Here is a 17,690-nt window from a genome sequence, read left to right as displayed (position 1 = left end):
TTAGTTTTTATAAATAAAATTTGAAACAAGTTGGAACACCAGAGCATAATATGTTTCTAAACTTTAATGAAGCTTAACAATATGTCACTTACACTCTATATATTTAAAACACTGACAAATCAGCATTTTACACTGCAGACAAGTTTATGTATCTTAAGAATTCTCAAAAGAAAGCAATCTGTTTCCATGAAATGTAACAGTATTATTGTATTCTTCTTCATGAACAGGCCCTATTACTGTACCTGCTTCTGCAATTCTTAAAATAATTCTCAGTTCAGATTTAATTTAAGTCCAAATGGATGCATCACATGTAGCAAACTAAAACTAAAAAAACTAAATTATGTCAGCACTGATAGCCTCGTGGGCAGCATGCCGACATGGTGTTCCCAGTTCGAGTCCTGGCTCACAGACTTTTCCCAATCCTGTCCCCCTCTCTCTCTCCCACTTGCTTCCTGTCAAAATCTGCACTGTCCTATCAAAAAAAATTCCATAAAGAAATCTTTAAAAAAAAAACTTAATGACAATGCTTTATAAATCATTCATCCTGGTACAATCACTGATCCAAAGTGAATCCAGTATTGCTCCTAATGTAATGTCCATCCCCTTGAAACAACTGTTACTTCTAAGTCTACAGCTATCAACCAACTTTCCTATTATCAACACCATTGACCATGTTAAGTCAATGTTTTTTTATTATTATTATTTGTGAGATAGAGTCTATTTTGCTCTCTTATTACTCATATTACTGGTGTCTTCAAGGAAACCCCTGGGTATACTATCCAGCAGTCATTTTCCAGCTCTCAAGGAATTCATTACCTTATCCTGTTCAAAGTCAATGTTTTTCTTCTTCTTTCTACTGATAGGTGTGCTTGGTGAACTAGGCTTGGTTGGTGAGGCTGGGGATGAAAACCCACTCTGGTAGACTCTCAGGAGGACCTTGTGTTTAGTAGCTGACTCTGCACATCTGCGCTGATGCTCCTCCAGGAATTCTTTGAGCCGTGTGGTAGTGAAAGTCAAGGTCTGTCGACGCAGCTTCTTTAGATATGAGTCATGGAGCCATGAATGACTGAGGCAGTCCTTAATGGTGGGTCGACACCTGAGGAAAAAGTCCATAAAATCAGTCAAGTTATTATGATATCTACTATATTTATTCTTCATAACTAAGGACATAACAAAGCAAACATAATGTCTACTATATAAATGTTGAATTGTAAAAAGGCAGTGCTAATTTAAACATTTTAAACTTTTCAAATTGTTCCTGGAGCCTCCCGAGGACTGCACATTTTGGACATATCCCTTTTTTGGAACCCAGTCGAATTAACTCATCAGCTGGTTAGTGGAGTATTCTATAATTTGGCTGGGTGTGTCCAATAAGTAAAACATTCAAAATAGGGGTAGCCAACCCTGCTCCTGGAGTGCAGAGTTCAGTTCCATCCCTGCTTCAGGAAGAATGGAAGTTTTGAGTAATCCTGAAGACACTGACTACTGTGTTTGAATAGGGTTAGAATTAAATTCTGCACAAAGTTAACCCTCCAAGAGCTACCCCTAATCTAAAATGTGCAATGGGGTGGAGGCTCCAGGAAAACCCTTGTACTAAAGGGTTGTTTAACTGATACTCACCATGGATAGCCATTTAATGTCTTCTTTAAAAAACTGGAGGCACTTTGGGAAACCTTTGTGTAGAGCTTAGTTGAGTCAAACTTTGCGGCATGGATTTTAGTCTCTGTCAGTTTTGGGTCTTTGTCTTGGAAAGGAAGTCTACCGCTGAGCCTACAGTATAAACAAAATGACTTAAAATTAGATTCCAATTAATGAATAATGTTGTTCTAAAGAAAAATAGTATTAAGTAAAAGAAGCTTAAATATGTTCTAAACGGGAATATTTATTTTTTCTATTGCATGTTACTGCTTTTCTTAAAAATATACCACAATACAATAGTAAAGTTGGTTGCAACTTCTGTTTGATGCCAACTTTAATTCCTTTATAGACTGGACTTACATAATATAGGAAAGAACTCCCAAACTCCAGATGTCAGTTGGGGGTCCTACTAGTTCCCCTTTCAGGAATTCTGGAGCTTGAAGAAGGCAAGAAACAGGTCATTTATGTCAACAAGACAGGAATAGATATTTTAAATCATTATACAGAGAAACGTTACAGGTTAAGAATTCTATGTTGTGCATACCCATGTACTCCAGGGTCCCAAGTTCTCTGCTATACTGTTTGAGCGATAGGGGGTTAAACCTTTGAGCACTGCCGAAATCTATGATCTTAATCACATTGAGGTTGGTGACCATGATGTTGTCTGGCTTAATGTCCAGATGAAGAATTCGGCAGTTGTGGAGATATTCTAAACCTTGAAGGATCTGGAGAATGAAGCCCACTACATCATCTTCAGAGTAACACAATCTGGAAGAGAAAACAAGAGTTATCTGAGAACACTGAACTTAATTTTCACAGCCCAGTTAAAATAGATAATCTATCAAATCTTGACCATACTGGACCAATACACACCTGTCAATGAGACTATACAGGATCTCTTTGCCTGTGCAGTACTCTGTTATGAGTACAAGGTAGAGAGGTGTAATATAGGCTTCATGTAGGGCCATGATTCTTTCACAACGGAGGGACTTGAGTATCTCATACTCCTTTATGACCGCTTGCTTGGCCTGCTGATTATAGGGAATAATCTTTGCTATAAACATCTTGCTTGTTGAGTTTTCTTGGCAATCCCTTATCACTCCAAAACGTCCCCTGTCAAAAAACGGATGAGTTGTGTAAAAATGCTTGCATAATTGATTTGTGAACTGTATAATCAGATGGAGAAATATTAAATAAAATTAATAAAAAAATAAAGGAATAACAAATATAGGAATTCATTTTATTTTCTCACCTGGCTTTCTCATCTAAAAAGCTATATGGTTTCTGAGGAACTCCTTGCCTCAAAGTGGTCTCAGTTTTGGTGGAGGATACCGCTCTTTCCATAGGTGTCTCTGGTGTGGGTGAGCTTGCTCCTTCTCCTATTGGACTGATACTGCTGACCAAGATCACAGGAGGAGAGATAGGGGTGGGAGCAACTGAACAAGTGGCTGGAACATACGAAGGGACAGGGGAAATCGATCTGCCTATTGAGGGTGGAGCTGTGTATGACCTTGCAGATACAGTCTGGGTTTGGGTAACAGGGAGAACCATGTTGATCGTGCTTGTTGGCTTGGGCTGAACAAGAGGAGGGACTGACGTCTTTGAGTGAGAAACGGGCACCTCAGAGGAAGTATTTGTGACATCACCAGACTGTGCAGGAATATGACTAATGGACTGACTAACACTTGGTTCTGCTAATGTAGAAGCAGATGTAGTCACAGCAGCAACAGAAAAAGGAGACAATGGGTGTGTGTTCATTTCAGCAGGCTGATAGAGCGGTGGCACTGCAGAACAGAAGTTATGTACACAGAAATGTATTTCCTTAATCCAGAAAATAATTATGAATTCACATATTCAGTTAATTAAATCTTGTAACAAAAGCTAATATTACCAGAACAATGAACAATGATCAGTTTTAATGCTGTACAACTGAACTGCATGCATAGTACCTTCAGCGTTAATTCTCACTCCCTTTGATACATTACTGTATGGCCCTTGGCCAGCTTTATTTACACATGCCACACGGAATTGGATGGTGGAACCAGTCGTAAGTACAGAGGAATTGTAGAAACAATCAGTCACGCCTGTAGCTTCAGTCACCCACTTATCATCACCTACAGATCAAAATGTGAAATTTGAAATCACTGCACACAATGAATGGCAAGGAGAACACTTTTAAAAAGATAATATTTAACACAGAAGTACATGATAAATAAGTATATGCCAGATGTACAGTATGCCCTACCATCACATTTTCTCTCAAGTGTGTACGTGCAAGGAACTTTGGAGTCTGATGGTTTCCATCGCACCAGAGCAGTGTTATTATATATCTGTGGAATCTCAGGGCTTCCTGGTCGTTTTGGAACACCTTAAAATGTGATATAAACACAAAATATGGATTAGAAAATAACTTTTGCAAGTTTAGCACATACAGTAATGAACAAAATGTAAGAACACCCAAACATCTGCTTGGCATTAATGCTATACTGAATAATAAGCAACCTTTTAATGCTTACAGGCTATGGACAGTATACAGGAAGTAGTAGCAGAGGCCAGGTTATTAGAGGCGACACATTCATATATTCCTGCATCCTTCTTAGAGGTCTTCATGATCATCAAAATTTGCCTTCCATCTGGGTAGGCCACTAAGCTCATTCTGTCATTAATCTCCAAAGGTTTCTTATCTATGAGCACGGGAGAAAGGTTCATTGTTGGAACACTACTGTTTTCATAATTAAAATAAAATAAAATAAATAAATGAAAAAATACCTTTTATCCATAATATTTTTGGCTCAGGACTGCCAGCTGGAAGACAACTAAGAGTCACTGGATTTCCTTCAAGAAGAACATGGTCCTTTAGTGTAATATGGAAAACTGGAGGAAAATCTGAAATAAAAGGATAAAAAATTATAAAGTGTTAATTGGAGTTGCTGATCAAAACTGTGGCAGTTGTTCAAAATGACACTTGACATATCAGAAGTAGAATTATTTGGTAACACTTTACTTGAAGGGGTGTGCATAAGACTGACATGACACCTTCATAATCATGACATGACACATGTCATGAATATGAAGGAGGTTTTATGCATGTTTATGACAACTGTCATTAAGTGTCATTCGCTCAGTTATGTCATTTCTAATGCAAATATGACATTATTTGACCTAACCCTACCCCTACCCTTACCCCTAACCATAGCCCATAACAAAGACATCTCAAACAATGTCATCTTTGCATTAAAAATTACATAACTGAGTGAATGACACTTAATGACAGTTGTCATAAACATGCATAAAAAAACCTTCATATTCATGATATGTGTCATGTCATAATTATGTGGGTGTCATGTCATAATTATGTAGGTGTCATGCCATGATTATGAAGGTGTCATGTCAGTCTTATGCACACCCCTTCAAGTAAAGTGTAACCAATTATTTTAATGACATTTTTGTTTTACCTTCCTTCGGAATTTCAGGTGCATTTGATTTTGATGGTGTCCTGTCTCTCTTGCCTCTGGACAAACCCCATCTGTCCCACCTAGACCTGATGTCAGTTTCAGGAGCTGTCAACAATGAATCACTTTAATGTAGTTTTGTAATGAATGTATTCATCATTTGCATACATTAGGTTCCAAGGTTTAACTTGCAGTACACTAGTTACAGTATAGTACAGTGTACTTAGCAACAATTTAAATGCTTGGTAATAAGTGTTGGAATAGTTTTCTATCACTGAAAAAAAAATGTATTGCAAAAAAACTCAATAATACATACTCTGAGAGGATTGTATAGAGTGTGAACTAGATGAGGAGATCAGTGTCTCTTTGGATGATGTAAAAGCAGTTTGTGAGGGAACTTGGTTCTCAGGATTATTCACACTCTTGTGAATGAGCCCATCAGATTGAGAGCGGCGATGACGAGAGAACAAAGGTGTTTTCTGTTCTTCAATTTTAACCTCCTTCTCTCCCTCGCTCTTGTCAGACTGACTTTGTTTTCTTAATGAAATTCCAGATACTTTTGACTCAAACTTTTTTCTCAGTGCCAGAACTGGCGAATCACTGATTTTCTTTATGTCTTGCTTCTCTTCTTTTAGAGTTTCTTTATCACTGTGGGGTTTAGCTTCCCTATGTTTAATGTCTTTTGACCTACTATGCACTCTATCAAATATTCCTGAAACATTAGATTCAAATTTACGTCGCACTGCAAGGACAGGTGATTCAGCAACCTTCTTACTATTTTTTTCAATATTTTCTTTCTCTGTATCCATAGTGTTATCAGAGCTTCCCATCTCAACTTCTTTTTTGTCTAGAGACTTGCTACGTCCCATTGCCCAGGTAACACGACGTCTGTTAGCTACAGAATCTGAGGTCTCCTCTTTCCCTTTTTTTGATTGCAGTTTCTTTGCACGCATAGAGAATCTTCCAATAAGTCCTAGGCCGGGTTCTTTCTCCACCTCCCTGAGGTCTTGGACAGACTTGGATTTTTCCTTTAATCCTCTGGGTCCAAACTCCAATGGGGCACCTACAGGGCGAGGTCGATAAACCTCTTCATTTGATTTCCGTGGGAGAACAGGTGAGTTTTCTTCAGACTTGGTCCTTGTCAATCGTTTTAGGCCATGTGTCAAAGATGATTCCCTCTTCTTAAACCTTGCCTCAAACATTTCCTCTGAATCAATATCTTTAATATCAGTTCTAAGAGTCGGGTGATATGCAGAGGAAGCAGAAGCATAAACAACTGGATGTCCAGTGGTAGGTTGAATATCCGGCTCTGAGATTTTCAAGATAGGGATGGGTAACACTAAGACAGATGATGCCTTTTTGCCATTTACCTGCAATTTACTGGAATAATTTGAGGATATGTCATGTGGAAGTATATCAAGAGAAGATTCAGTACTTTTATTTATCTTTCCTGGCACACAGTCTTCAGAGAACATGTGCTCTTCCATCTTCTCTACCTTCTTATCACTGTCATCTAATATAGATGCAGGCTGAGATGTATTCATAATTTGGATGGCACCAATAGCCTCTTCCTTAGATTCCTGTTTATTTTCTATGTCTGGAGTTGGTGGTTTGGAAGAAATTTCTCTTGGAAACACAGGCTTTGTACCATCCTTTGTTTGTTCTGAGAGAGGAGATGTGGCTTCCAACAAGTTATGGTCCCCAGAAAAAATGGAGGGAATCTCTAGTGGGGCTCCAGATCTTCTATGTAGTGAAATTGACTCAGAGTTTCTGTCCCTTGAAGAAGACCTCTTCCTTAATGCAGTATTTGGAGAAGTATCATCAGGGCAGTCAGAGGAGAATGCCCGAGGAACTTCTGAATCACTCAACTTGGCACGTCTAAAGTTACGATCCAAAGAAGCAGTTCGCCTCTCATTATCAACACCCAGTGTCTCAAGCAGGGGGCCACGAAGACCACTCATGTTCTTGTCAACAGTGCCTCCTCTTAGCAACCTCTGCCGCATAAGATCCAGTTTTAGAGCATAATCTTCCTTGCTCAGCCTCCCTGTCTTTGGGCTATTGCTCCTGTGTGGCAGCTCCATGGAAACCGCCTTTTTCATGTGCTTTTGGCCTTCCTCTGTAGTATCGTTCATATTACCATCTTCAGGTGTGATCTGTAGAAGAAGCGCACTATCAGCAGAACTCCCTCTTCGCATTAGTGCTCTTCTGGATTTGCCTGCTACCTGTTCAGCTTCTACACTGGAACCCCTTTGGAAGGATTCTTTCAAGTTCACAGTCCTTTCTGCAATCTCCAGGTGGTCTACATCCCTCTGTCCATCAGTTGTCTGACATTTTGTGATGTCCTCCAGCCAATTAATGTTTTTTTGGTAGGACTCATTGGATCCTCTAATGACATCAACATCATCCTCATGGATCTCTGTCAGTGACATCCTTGATCCAGAGAACATCATTGTGTGAGGCATAGGGATGAAAGGAAGTTCATCGATGTCCTCATCTGAATCGGAGGACGACGATGGAGGTGGTGAACCATCTTTAAGGTTTCTGGGTACAGCAAGAGACACATGGCTTGAAGAGTCATCCAGCAACTCTGATATAGATCTCATCACCATTTTAGATTTGTATCTAATGAGTGAACACTGAAACAGACAAAAAACAGTTAAGAAATTAACATTGTCATTTCTTTTATAACTAATTTATAATGAATGCATTTTTTTTTTTTTTTTTTTTTTAATATATAGGTTTTTAATCGCTTACCTGCCATTTCCGTCGGGCTAACACTTGCTTATGTAATGTTGTGTTGATACTCTTTCCCTTTACCAGAGACTAAGGAGAAATGTCAATTAGATTATTGTGTTCTAAAAATAAATTTCAAGCCAACAACATCTCTGTACACATGACCAGAACCTCTTTAGAAGTTAGGTGTAAAAGTTACCAGGTGTTAAAGTGATTAATTAAAGGGTGCCTGAAGATTTTTTTAAATTGCATTAATCAGTACTGCAGCCTGTTTAATTTTCCATCTTACCTTGAACCAAGGATGAAGAAGACATTCTGTGGCATCAGGTCTCCTGAAGTACGAATGTTTGAACAAATTTAAGACTGCATAACTCCATGAAAATTACAACAGTCTGACATATTTACCTCAGAGATTGTGGTGCAATAAACACTTACAGTTTGCTTGCTACAAGGAGCTTTATGATGAATCCTTTTGCTTCTCTGCAAAGGTCTTTGAACATGCTCTCCTCAAAGGCAACATTATAGTTCCTGATGTTCAGCAACGTGCCACGATCATTTTCCCCAGCAAATGGAGAAACTCCTGTTAGGCTGTAAATTATATGAATGAAAAAGACATGGTACATAATGTTACACCTAGCATTAAATGCAAAACTCCAACAGTGGTGAGTACAAATTGGTAACACTTTATTTTGATAGTCCACTTTCTACTAGACATTTGTAACGAATCAGCTCATGACAGGAAATATGAATAATTAACCATAACTAGTTATGATTAATTATGAATATTTTAGATCCGCTGTAGATATTTAGCTGACCTCTCAGGGTCAACTGTCTTGTCAATTCTAAGAACGTTAATTTCCTGGTTAAGGGAAATAACTTGTTCAGCAGAAATCCTGGCATCCAGTTTATTGAGTGAGGGGACTGTGACGATTTGTTAATCTAATGAATAATTGATTTGTTAAATCAAATAAAAATTAGTGTGTCAGATTGGTCGAGACGCTACACATTCTCACTAACTATATGTAACTTTGCAATTACAGTTACTGTCTGCTATACTGACATTAAGTGATTAAGTCTTAATCTACTAGGCTACTAACCCTAACCAAACAGTCTAATACTTTAATGAGAGTTAATGGACATGTTATTGAAAACATACACTTGGTAGAATGTATAAATTGGACTATCAAAATAAAGTGTAACCTACAAATATACATACCATAAGTAAGTGATGACACCCACTGGCCTGTGGAGAGAAAGATAGTTTTAGAAAATATAGAGAATGAAATTTAACCATCTGTCAAAAAGGCAGGTATAGCGATGGTCTTTTACCAAATATCTGTTGATTTAGAGATGGGTGACTGGTTTATAATCTCAGGAGCAATAAATTCTGGTGTGCCGTATTTGCAGTACAATTCTTCATTTGGTTTGACTTTCAAAGCATTGCCAAAATCACAAATACGAATGTGATCACTTTTTTGGTCTGCCATGAGGATGTTTTCAGGCTGAAAGACACACATACTGTATAGTTACTCGACACTGACTAATTTGCAATGATTAGCAAAGCATTTAGTAAATGGTACAATTTTATCTGTTGACCTTTATATCAAGGTGAATTATGTCATTCTGGTGAAGATAGTCGATACCCTCAAGTAGCTGCCGTATGATAGACCGAACCTGCAAACAGAACATGAACATTAATTCTGTGGATTATATTAATCTGTCAGTAATTCACTGATTTTGTTTTAACATCATGCAGCAGCAAATAATAGTTTCAGAATACACAGTTAAAACACCAACCTCAGATTCTAAGATGGTTGTTCTTTTTGTTATTCTTTCCAAAAGCTCTTCGTGGCACCTTTATAATCATTTAAAGATAATAACGCAAGCAAACATCTTTTTTGACAGAGATAATTAATCAGAGGGAAAGGATACAGTTCAGTAATAATGACCACTACACGTCTCTTTTCAAATGCGTCATAGAAGTGGATGATCTTCTCATGGTCTAACTCTGACAGGAGGGTCATCTCTCTCAGAGCACAAGTTTTTCTCTTTGCCCATAACGAAATGAATTTTGCTGCAAATATTTGTCCATTTGTCTGTGTCACTCGCTTGATGTATGAAAAAGCCCCTCTGTGAGCAGGAACATTACAGACTTGTCAGATCCAAATATACACAGCATACTCTTAATAATAATGAAAGTATTAACAGGACTATCCTTGTGGAAGTGTGTCAGACCTGCCAATTTCTTTGTGTATGTCGTAGTAATCAGTCAGTCTACGCATCCTTCGTAGAATTGTGCCTTCATCTTCCATTTGCTCTTCCTCCTCCTCCACATTTTTGGCTGTGAAATTGTAAGTACACCCACACACATTTACTTTGCTATCCGTAGACATGTAAATAACATTACCCTATTAACTTTAAACATACATAACTAGATTCTTCTGGGTGAATTATTCTCTACATCTGCTTCTGGCTAAGCCATATTCAAACTAATCTGTATTACTCACCAGTATGAACAGTAAGCTCAGCCTTACAGGACACTGACCCAGCCTGGTTCTTTGCAGTGCAAGTGTAGACCCCTTCATCCTCTGGCTGAGCATTGAGAACCACAAGCGAGCACTCTCTGTCATCATACACAAAGGTAAAATGACTGCTCTCTGCCAGAAGGACATTATCCTGCAAGTCAAATTGCACAAATGAGTGGAATCACTAAGGACAGAATAAAAACGGTTCAGTGAAATTTCAGTTGGCATGACAATCAAAAGTGCAAACTGACCTTGTACCAAAGGATATCAGGGTCAGGTTTTCCATCTACAACCACAGCAAAACGAGATGTTTCCCCCCCACACACATCCAAGTCCTCCATGATGGTCTCAAATGAAAGGGGCACTGAAATGTACAGGAAAAACCCAACAGAACATTTTAAAATGGAACACTTGAAGCAGGATCAATGCAGACAATTAATACTAAAGTATAAAGAAAAAAAAATAAACTCTGTCTTTGATTTTATTTAATTGGTTATTGTGTCATGTCATGAGTTTTAAGTCACATGACACACAAGAACATATGAGTTTTGATGTTACTGATGTTTTTGATGTTTCATTACTCCAATGACTTTATTATATTGCTTTAACCCTACCTTTATATCCCACAATCTAATGGCATCACACAAAATGTTATATTATTGGAACTGTGATATTGGATTATACATCAATATTGTTGATCAATGTTTTGATTATTGCATGGTATACTAAGTGGTTATATCTCTTCAGATTAAACTACTGGGGTTGTTTGGATTACTTTTATGCTACTTTTATGTCCTTTTTGGATCTTGCATTTTAATTGTATGGCCAATAACAGATTCTTTACTGTAAATATCTTTTGTGTTCCAAAGAAGAAAGAAAATCCTAACAATTTGGAGTTTGATGAGTAAATAATAATAGGCTATATATATTCTTATATATATATGTGTGTTGACTATTCCTTTAATAAGACACCTGGTTGAACGTGCCAGAAGGTTTTTGCAACTACAGTACTACCCAATAATCACACATACTAAGATGTAGGTGCATTATCTGGAAAGTACTGCATTCTAATTATTGTCTGCAAACATCAGAATAACATCTCAAAAGGAGCAGATTTTCATATATTACATAACCATTGTAAGTTTGTCAGAGCTAATAACATTGTGGATAGTGTGGTTGCGCTTTGGGAGACCGGAGTGGGGTAAACCATGGACCTTATCCCTCTCCCCCACTTATCTTACTTTTACTGCTCCTCTAAGCAAAGTCGCTGATGATTTATGAGTTTAAAAGAAATGAGTGGCCAGAAAAAGGGCATTCACCTGCCATTGCCAGCTGCAGAGTGCAGAGGTCACTGCCGTACTGGTTGTTTGCCATGAAGATCAGCTGACCTACATCCGTGCTTTTCACTTTGACAATGTGTAGGGCATGCTGGTCATCATCAGGCATGGTCATCTCTAATGCACCAGGTTTGTTGAGAAGCATCACTCCCCTTCTGGTAAACAATGGCTTATTTAACATCCACAATTTATATTGCAGTTGGAATGTTTGGTTTACATTTCACACAAACCTTTTCCACGTGCCTGTTGCTTGGACATGATTAAGGGTTATTGTGATGGTGACAGGCTGGTTCTCAACCACATACACAATATCAGGCTTGTCCAGAATGACTGGGGCTTTGTGTAAATACTGTCCTGTGATATGAAAAAACATTTTTTAATAAATTATTTCAACAAGTCTACATGCAATGTGCATACATCAGGCAATGACACAGCCAGCATTTCACAAGCAAAAAGGTTTATGTGGGTTTGCTTTGGCCTGCTGAGATGATTCACAGTGAAGTGAGTCAATAGCTATGACAGCTGCATTCATTAAAAGTGCAAAACAGCAGAAGATACATGTGTCATCAAGGATATAATGAGTATATATATATATCATCAGAAAGTAACAAATATCACCACATTTATCTGCTGTGAGTACAGACAGAATTCAAGTACAAATCTTCTCAATACCTCTGTCATAGAGCTGGACCAGGTCAGTGGGCTGTGAGGGTTTGCTGGATGCTTTTCCAGTAGTATTAAGGACTCTGAAGGAATAACACACTCCTTTAGAAAGAGAGGTGACTGTATAAGAGGTGTCTTTGAGGCTGGAGGCAATGGTTGTCCACTGGGTGGACCCTAGAGCTTGTTGTTGAACAATGTACATAAGTGAAGCAGGATCTGAAATGAACAAAAGACATGGAAAATGCTAGAGGGAAGAGCAGAGAAAGATGAATGAGACAGAGGTAAAACATAAACTAAAACTAATACTAAAAATATAATTAAATATGTAAACAATATGTAAATAACAAAGGAAAGTTGTGTTTTACATTTTTTACCATTTTGTAATAATATCTCTAATAATTATAATACTTACAAAATATATCCTACATTTGGATGGAAAACCTACAGTACTACAACTATTACTGTAGCTGAGCCATTGAGCCTGAACCATCTGGCACACTGTATCCCATAGCTACATTGGTGTACATGGTTTTAAACATTGGATTCACAAACATACATAGCATACATATTTATAGACCTTGACAGGTTTCCTTTGATATACAATTAATTTCACCTGTCATGTAGAAAATTTAATTTGACAAAAACAGGTTTAACGACACTATGAAATTAAAATTGACTTCTTATTTCTTAAGGAACACTGCAGTGTTTATTATAAATGGAGTATCCATGTAAAACTTTAAATTATTATTATTCATGTGCCCTAATAATCTTTAATCAAGAACATTAACTTCTCCTCCCCTTACAACAACATCTCTTCTCTAATGACGTGCTAAACTGAACTGAGCTGGATGATGACATCACTGAATGACATAACTGAATTCAACGATGAATTGCCTTTAGCTGAAAATTGAGTGTTTACTATTGTCATTTTGCATTATTGACATACTATTTAATACTGTAAAGTTGCTTTGACAATCTGTATTGTTAAAAGTGCTATATAAATAAAGGTGACTTGACTTGACTTGACTTGACTTGACGTGTCCACCAGTGCGAGGGCTAGACAATAATCTCTCCTACCCAGCAGCCTGTCACTAACATGAGGTCTCAGTGATAGAGTATTGCAGGGACAACTTACTTTTGTAAACCTGGAAACGAGCTAGAATTTTAACACCTCCGTTTCCATTGTCCTATATGAATGGGTTTTTGGTTAAATACCTAAAATAATGTCTATGGTTAAGACAAACTCAAACTTTTCCCTTTTTATTCTATGACAAAATACATCAGTAAAACATGATTTAAAAATTTTTTACTTCTCTTTAACAAGTGGCTAAACTGGACTACAGAGGTTGTCAGGGACATTAAATGTCATCAGACCAAACAAGAAAACTCATCCACTATACAGTTTTTCACTCACTTTTACAGCCTCACTGTTTATAATCATTCTCTTTCAAACTAAACTATTCTCACTCAGACTTTAAGGAAAAGGGTGATGCTAACTTCTGAGTTGGCCTACAAAAATGTGTCATCACTGCAGCGCTGCATTAGCAAACCACAATGATACACTCAATCCAGATGGACAAAATCAAGTGACGTACCTTAATCAATACGTACGTAATCAAACCTACCACATTCTTCCTAGTTGTCAATTAAATATCACCAATCATAGAACATGATAAACTAACTTTACGCAAAATCTAAACAAGCTGTTTTCAGATAAATGAGATATACAAAATGTCCAGAGCAGTGGGCCCCCAGGACCAGGACTGAAAAACACAGATCGAAGGAACTATCAAACCAGTTCAGTTAAAGGGTTAGTTCACCCAAAAATGAAAATTCTGTCATTAATTACTCACCCTCATGTCGTTTCAAACCCGTAAAACCTTCGTTCATCTTCGGAACACAAATTAAGATATTTTTGATGGAATCTGAGAGCTGTCTGATTGTTGAATAAAGTCGTTATTTTTTTTTCTTTTGCGCACAAAAAGTATTCTCGTAGCTTCGTATAATTGCGGATGAACCACTGATGTCACATGGATTATTTTACAGATCTCCTTGCTACATTTCTGGACTTGGGAACATTTCAGTTGTGTTGCTATCTATGCAGGGTCAGACAGCTCTCAGATTCTGAGCTCTCAGATTTTTGGGTGAACTAACCCTTTAAAGACAAAACAGACAAATTTACCTATGGAAGGGTGTAGGTTTTTTGGTATTTTCCAGCTCAGTGAGGCTGTTCTCCCAGTTACAGATTCAATTACTGGAGGACCATCAGGTGGTTCAGGAAGGCTAACTGTCAAGAAACTACAATGTCAGTGAGATGGACACATGGGATGTCACAATACTAATATGTATAACAGAAAGTTCAGTCTTACCTGCAACATATAAATGAGCATAGCAGACAGCCTTTCCCACCTTATTGGAGATGACACATTTATACACACCACTGTGGCCATGACACACAGAATTAATGACCAGACTGTGAACATCCCTGTCTAGATGAGATACATGGTAGGATATAATTGAAGTCATCATGTATTTGGGAGACAGTAAATGTAGTAAACTTATAAGAACCTCACAATTAGAAGTCAATATAGTCTTATTAAATTAAAGATGGACCATAAACATCCTTTAAAATGCCCCCGACAATATTTTGTGGACTTACACTGTATCATCTTTCTGTCATCAGAGCTCTCTATCTTCATGCCATTGTGGTACCAAATGATTTTGGGATATGGCAGGCCTGTCACCCTGCACTTCAATACTGCTTCTTTCCCTTCTACCACTTCCAGGTCACTGAGAGGTTTTATGAAGTCTGGCATTGTCCTGTGTTCCACCTCTCCCTCAAACACCTCAGGCTCCTCGGGGATTGATGGCATCTTCTCTAACCTTGACCTGAAGAGTGAAAACCAAACAAACAAATGAGTCAGAAAAGGGGTAAAGTAACAGTAAAGTAGAGTAACAATATTTTTTTTGTTTAATTAGACAATGTTAAGAAGAGTTTGTCTTCTTACATGTGAGTAGATATGGCTGGTCGTGGTTCCTGTACATAGAGTTCAGCTGAGCTTTCTGCTTCTCCATAAACATTTCGAGCAAATACTGTGTACAATCCCTCACTCTCCTTGTTAACGTGAGTGATGAACAGAGAGTGACGACCATTTACCTTGAGAATGCGAATATTATCACTCTCCACAACAGGTTGTTCTAGGACACAAAGAAAGTATGTTCAATCAGTGTTGACAAATGTCTCGTATTCCATAAAAATGGACAAAACAAAGTTATTTTAGGGAAATAAAAACTTAGACAATTAGACATATAGTATCCGATAACATCGAGGAGTTAAGAAAGACTGCTGATCTCTCTCTCCGCGCCATTGTGCGGTCCATGGCAGCTATGGTGGCAGCAGAGAGCCATTTGTGGTTGACCCTGTCAAGCTACTGCGTACAACATCAGCGCTGGTGGGTAAGGGGTACGCGGCAGCAGGTCAGGCAAGTCAAAAGGTCAAAAGAGCTGGATGAGGGCGAAGAACATAACTCCGATAACATCGAGGAGTTAAGAAAGACTGCTGATCTCTCTCTCCGCGCCATTGTGCGGTCCATGGCAGCTATGGTGGCAGCAGAGAGCCATTTGTGGTTGACCCTGTCTGATATGAAAGAGAAAGACAGGGTCATCCTCCTCGACGCCCCGCTTGCGCCTTCTGGCCTGTTCAGCGACGCCGTCAGTTCCATCGTCGACTGGGACCAGGAGGCTCGTAAACAGGCGGCGGCATTTCAGCGGTTCCTCCCTCGCCGCATCTCAGCTCTTCACACAGAGAGTCTCAAAAACAGAGCGTTGCCGCCTGCGCTCCCCGCTTCGGGACCGGAGGCAGAAGCAACACTCTGGGTCGGGGGCTTCAAAGCCTAAGCTGGATCTGCGGATCCCCCTTCTGAGGACGAGAGGTTCACACCGCATTACACGGTGCCCGTCTCCCACCAGTGCCCTCGGGAGATCATTCTGCCAACCCTGCTGGTGTTCCAGGGCGCAGCGATCTCCAGCATGCATTTCTTTCAGTTTCCGCCCGATGACGTAGCAGCACTGAGAGGCTCGCGACCTCTGCGGACGCCCCCAGAGCAGCTAGTTCGACCGTTCCCTGCCGGTGTGCCACTTCAGGGCACCGAACTAGCCGCTCTGGGCACACCAGAGATCAGTCTCGAGAGACTGATTCCCTTAGTGGATCATTTAGCAGCGTGGAAGCTACTGCCAAATGTATCTCAATGGGTCCTGTGTACTGTAGAAAGAGGCTACAGAATCCAGTTCGGTTCTCGTCCACCTCGATTCAATGGGGTCAGCCCCACTCTAGTGGGTCCCGAGCAGGCTCTGGTATTAGAACAAGAAGTAGTTACTCTCTTAAAGAAGGAGACATCAAGGTGGTCCCTCCACACAAGTCATGCGACTGAAGTTCAGAATGCTCACACTCAAACAAGTCGTGTCTCAGATCAGGTCCGAGGACTGGTTCGTCACGATCAATCTAAAAGACGCATATTTCCATATCTCCATCCTTCCTCATCACAGAAAGTTCCTGAGGTTCGTTTTTGGGGGCAAAGCTTACCAATATTGTGTTCTTCCTTTCAGCCTTGCACTCTCACCCCACACTTTCACAAAGTGTGTGGCTGTTGCTCTGGCTCTGTTGCGACTCCAGGGCATCCGCATACTCAACTACATTGGCGATTGGTTGATTTGAGCTCATTCAGAGCAGGTAGCGGTTCGACATCGAGATGTCGTTCTCGCTCATATGAGAGAGTTGGGGTTAAGACTAAACGCCAAGAAGAGTGTGCTTTCTCCATTACAGAGGACCACCTATCTGGGCGTGGTGTGGGATTCGACCACGATGCAGGCACGTTTGTCCCCTGCTCGGATCGAATCGATGCTCACTGCAGTCAAGAGAGTGAAAGAAGGCCAGTCACTCACTGTCAAGCAGTTTCAAAGACTGCTGGGTCTGATGGCAGCTGCGTCCAACATGATTACTCTTGGCCTGCTGTACATGAGACCCCTACAGAGGTGGCTCAAGACCAGGGGGTTCTCCCCGAGGGGAAACCCGCATCGCATGTTCAAGGTCACGCTGAGATTCCTACGTGCCTTAGACATGTGAAGGAAACCTTGGTTCTTTTCTCAGGGCCTGGTGCTGGGAGCTCCTTGTCGCCGCGTGACGCTAGCGATGGACGCGTCCCTCTCCGGTTGTGGTGCGGTCATGAGTGGCCACCATGCCCGTGGTCTGTGGAGTGGTCGCCATCTGACGTGGCATATCAATTGTCTGGAGATACTGGTCGTGTTTCGAGCACCGAAACACTTTCTCCCAGACCTAAGAGGTC

The 17,690-nt window shown here is 39.6% G+C and overlaps 1 protein-coding gene across 1 annotated transcript in view; it reads right to left on the bottom strand.

The window, feature by feature from the left end:
* Nucleotides 1-73: 73 nt before the first annotated feature.
* Nucleotides 74-17,690, bottom strand: part of spega (striated muscle enriched protein kinase a) — a 39,328-nt gene continuing 21,711 nt past the window's right edge. Inside the window, exons 6-35 of the mRNA XM_016273684.1 lie at nt 15,357-15,546; nt 15,008-15,237; nt 14,718-14,837; nt 14,531-14,635; nt 12,358-12,564; nt 11,916-12,039; nt 11,668-11,840; nt 10,600-10,712; nt 10,331-10,499; nt 10,059-10,164; nt 9,756-9,953; nt 9,621-9,678; nt 9,420-9,497; nt 9,153-9,325; nt 9,040-9,066; nt 8,259-8,411; nt 8,113-8,155; nt 7,845-7,913; nt 5,407-7,726; nt 5,094-5,198; nt 4,408-4,524; nt 4,155-4,322; nt 3,884-4,006; nt 3,588-3,752; nt 2,891-3,422; nt 2,512-2,751; nt 2,183-2,406; nt 1,999-2,074; nt 1,621-1,770; nt 74-1,096 (exon numbers count right to left, since the gene is read on the bottom strand). Coding sequence (XP_016129170.1) covers nt 787-1,096; nt 1,621-1,770; nt 1,999-2,074; nt 2,183-2,406; nt 2,512-2,751; nt 2,891-3,422; nt 3,588-3,752; nt 3,884-4,006; nt 4,155-4,322; nt 4,408-4,524; nt 5,094-5,198; nt 5,407-7,726; nt 7,845-7,913; nt 8,113-8,155; nt 8,259-8,411; nt 9,040-9,066; nt 9,153-9,325; nt 9,420-9,497; nt 9,621-9,678; nt 9,756-9,953; nt 10,059-10,164; nt 10,331-10,499; nt 10,600-10,712; nt 11,668-11,840; nt 11,916-12,039; nt 12,358-12,564; nt 14,531-14,635; nt 14,718-14,837; nt 15,008-15,237; nt 15,357-15,546 — 6,866 coding nt within the window. The 3' untranslated portion in view covers nt 74-786. The remainder of the gene's footprint in view (nt 1,097-1,620; nt 1,771-1,998; nt 2,075-2,182; nt 2,407-2,511; nt 2,752-2,890; nt 3,423-3,587; nt 3,753-3,883; nt 4,007-4,154; nt 4,323-4,407; nt 4,525-5,093; nt 5,199-5,406; nt 7,727-7,844; nt 7,914-8,112; nt 8,156-8,258; nt 8,412-9,039; nt 9,067-9,152; nt 9,326-9,419; nt 9,498-9,620; nt 9,679-9,755; nt 9,954-10,058; nt 10,165-10,330; nt 10,500-10,599; nt 10,713-11,667; nt 11,841-11,915; nt 12,040-12,357; nt 12,565-14,530; nt 14,636-14,717; nt 14,838-15,007; nt 15,238-15,356; nt 15,547-17,690) is intronic.

Source organism: Sinocyclocheilus grahami, unplaced genomic scaffold (genome assembly GCF_001515645.1).
Source record: "Sinocyclocheilus grahami isolate Dianchi unplaced genomic scaffold, SAMN03320097.WGS_v1.1 scaffold80.1, whole genome shotgun sequence".
Lineage (NCBI taxonomy): Eukaryota > Metazoa > Chordata > Actinopteri > Cypriniformes > Cyprinidae > Sinocyclocheilus > Sinocyclocheilus grahami.
The sequence above is the reverse complement of the archived record's forward strand: the minus strand, read 5'-3'. Positions and strand labels throughout refer to the sequence as shown.